The 1,192-nt window shown below is 50.5% G+C and overlaps 1 protein-coding gene across 1 annotated transcript; it reads right to left on the reverse strand.

The window, feature by feature from the left end:
• Positions 1 to 6: 6 nt before the first annotated feature.
• LOC108545132 (protein piccolo-like) lies at positions 7 to 1,172 on the reverse strand (the record flags this gene model as incomplete). Its single annotated transcript, XM_017896614.1, is given in 2 exon segments — positions 7 to 422; positions 425 to 1,172. Coding segments are annotated over 2 exon segments (1,164 nt in total), but the record flags the coding sequence as incomplete, so codon positions are not given.
• Positions 1,173 to 1,192: the final 20 nt, after the last annotated feature.

Here is a 1,192-nt window from a genome sequence, read left to right on the forward strand (position 1 = left end):
ACCAGGCAGTTGTGAAGGAGGCTTTGTTGGGCCAGTCTGCTGGGCAGAAGGCTTTGCGGGTCCTGCCTGTTGAGCTGGAATTTTTCCTGGCCCAGCCTGCTGAACTGGAGTCTTTGTAGGCCCAGGTGCCTTAGCTGGAGACTGTAGCCCAGATTGTTGAGCTAGGGGTTTTGATGTCCCCATCTGCTGGGTTGGAGGCTTTGCTGGCCCTGGCTGTTGAGCTGGAGTCTTCCCAACTCCAGGAGGCTGAGCAAGAGTCTTTGGCCCAGGCTGCTCCAATGAAGGCTTCTCTGACCCAGTCTGCTGAGCTGGAGACTTAGTAGGATCAAGAGGCTGAGCTGGAGGCTTTGCTGTCCCTGGTGGCTGGACTGGGGGTTTCACTGTCCCTGGTTGTTGAGCCAGTGGCTTTGTTAGCCCTGGGGCTGAGCTGGGGGCTTTGCAGGCCCAGGCTGTGATTTTTCAGGTCCAGGCTGCTGTGCTGGAGGTTTTCCAGGAGTTGGTTGCTGAATAGGTGGTTTGGATGGGCTTTGCAGAGAGGGTTTAACTGATTCTCCCTTTACTATGTCTGCCTGTTTAGTCTGAGGCCTGGATGCATCTCGTTGAAGTGGCAATTTTGTATGGTCTGTCTGAGGAGTCTGGGCAGGACCCTGAATTGGCTTTCCTGTACCTGGAGGTTGTGATTTAATTTTTTCTGGTTGCTGAGAAGATATTGATTTGGGAGGGCCATCCTGCTGAAGTAGATCCCTACCAGGTCCTTGCTGCTTAGGAACCGGCTTGGGTGGCTGTTGCTGTGAAGGAGGTTTTGTGATTCCCTCAGGTTTTCCTTGCTCCTTCAGAATCACTTTTTGTTTCTTGGTGGTTTCTTCCTGGGATGCCTCAGAGTCTGATATCAAATCAAAAGGGTTGAATTTATTTACAACAGAGGAGACAGCACTTAAAGGGTTAACCTCTGAGAGGAAGCCAGGCATCATACTAGATTTGTGTTCTTCCTTAAAATCAGTTCTGGACTTTGATTCTTTCAAGCTAATAGTGGAAGGACTCCTCCCAGGCAATTTCTGCTCTGACCTGAAAGTGTCTGTAGTTCTACTTTTACTGAGACCAGGTTGAGCTGGACGCCCAGGGTCCGGGGGTCTTCCTGATTGCTTTGGAGGATGACTACTATCCAACTCTTGTTTCCTAGAAGAGTAAAAAA

This window comes from Rhinopithecus bieti, unplaced genomic scaffold, assembly GCF_001698545.2.
Source record: "Rhinopithecus bieti isolate Rb0 unplaced genomic scaffold, ASM169854v2 scaffold_29413, whole genome shotgun sequence".
In the NCBI taxonomy this organism is placed as follows: Eukaryota; Metazoa; Chordata; class Mammalia; order Primates; family Cercopithecidae; genus Rhinopithecus; species Rhinopithecus bieti.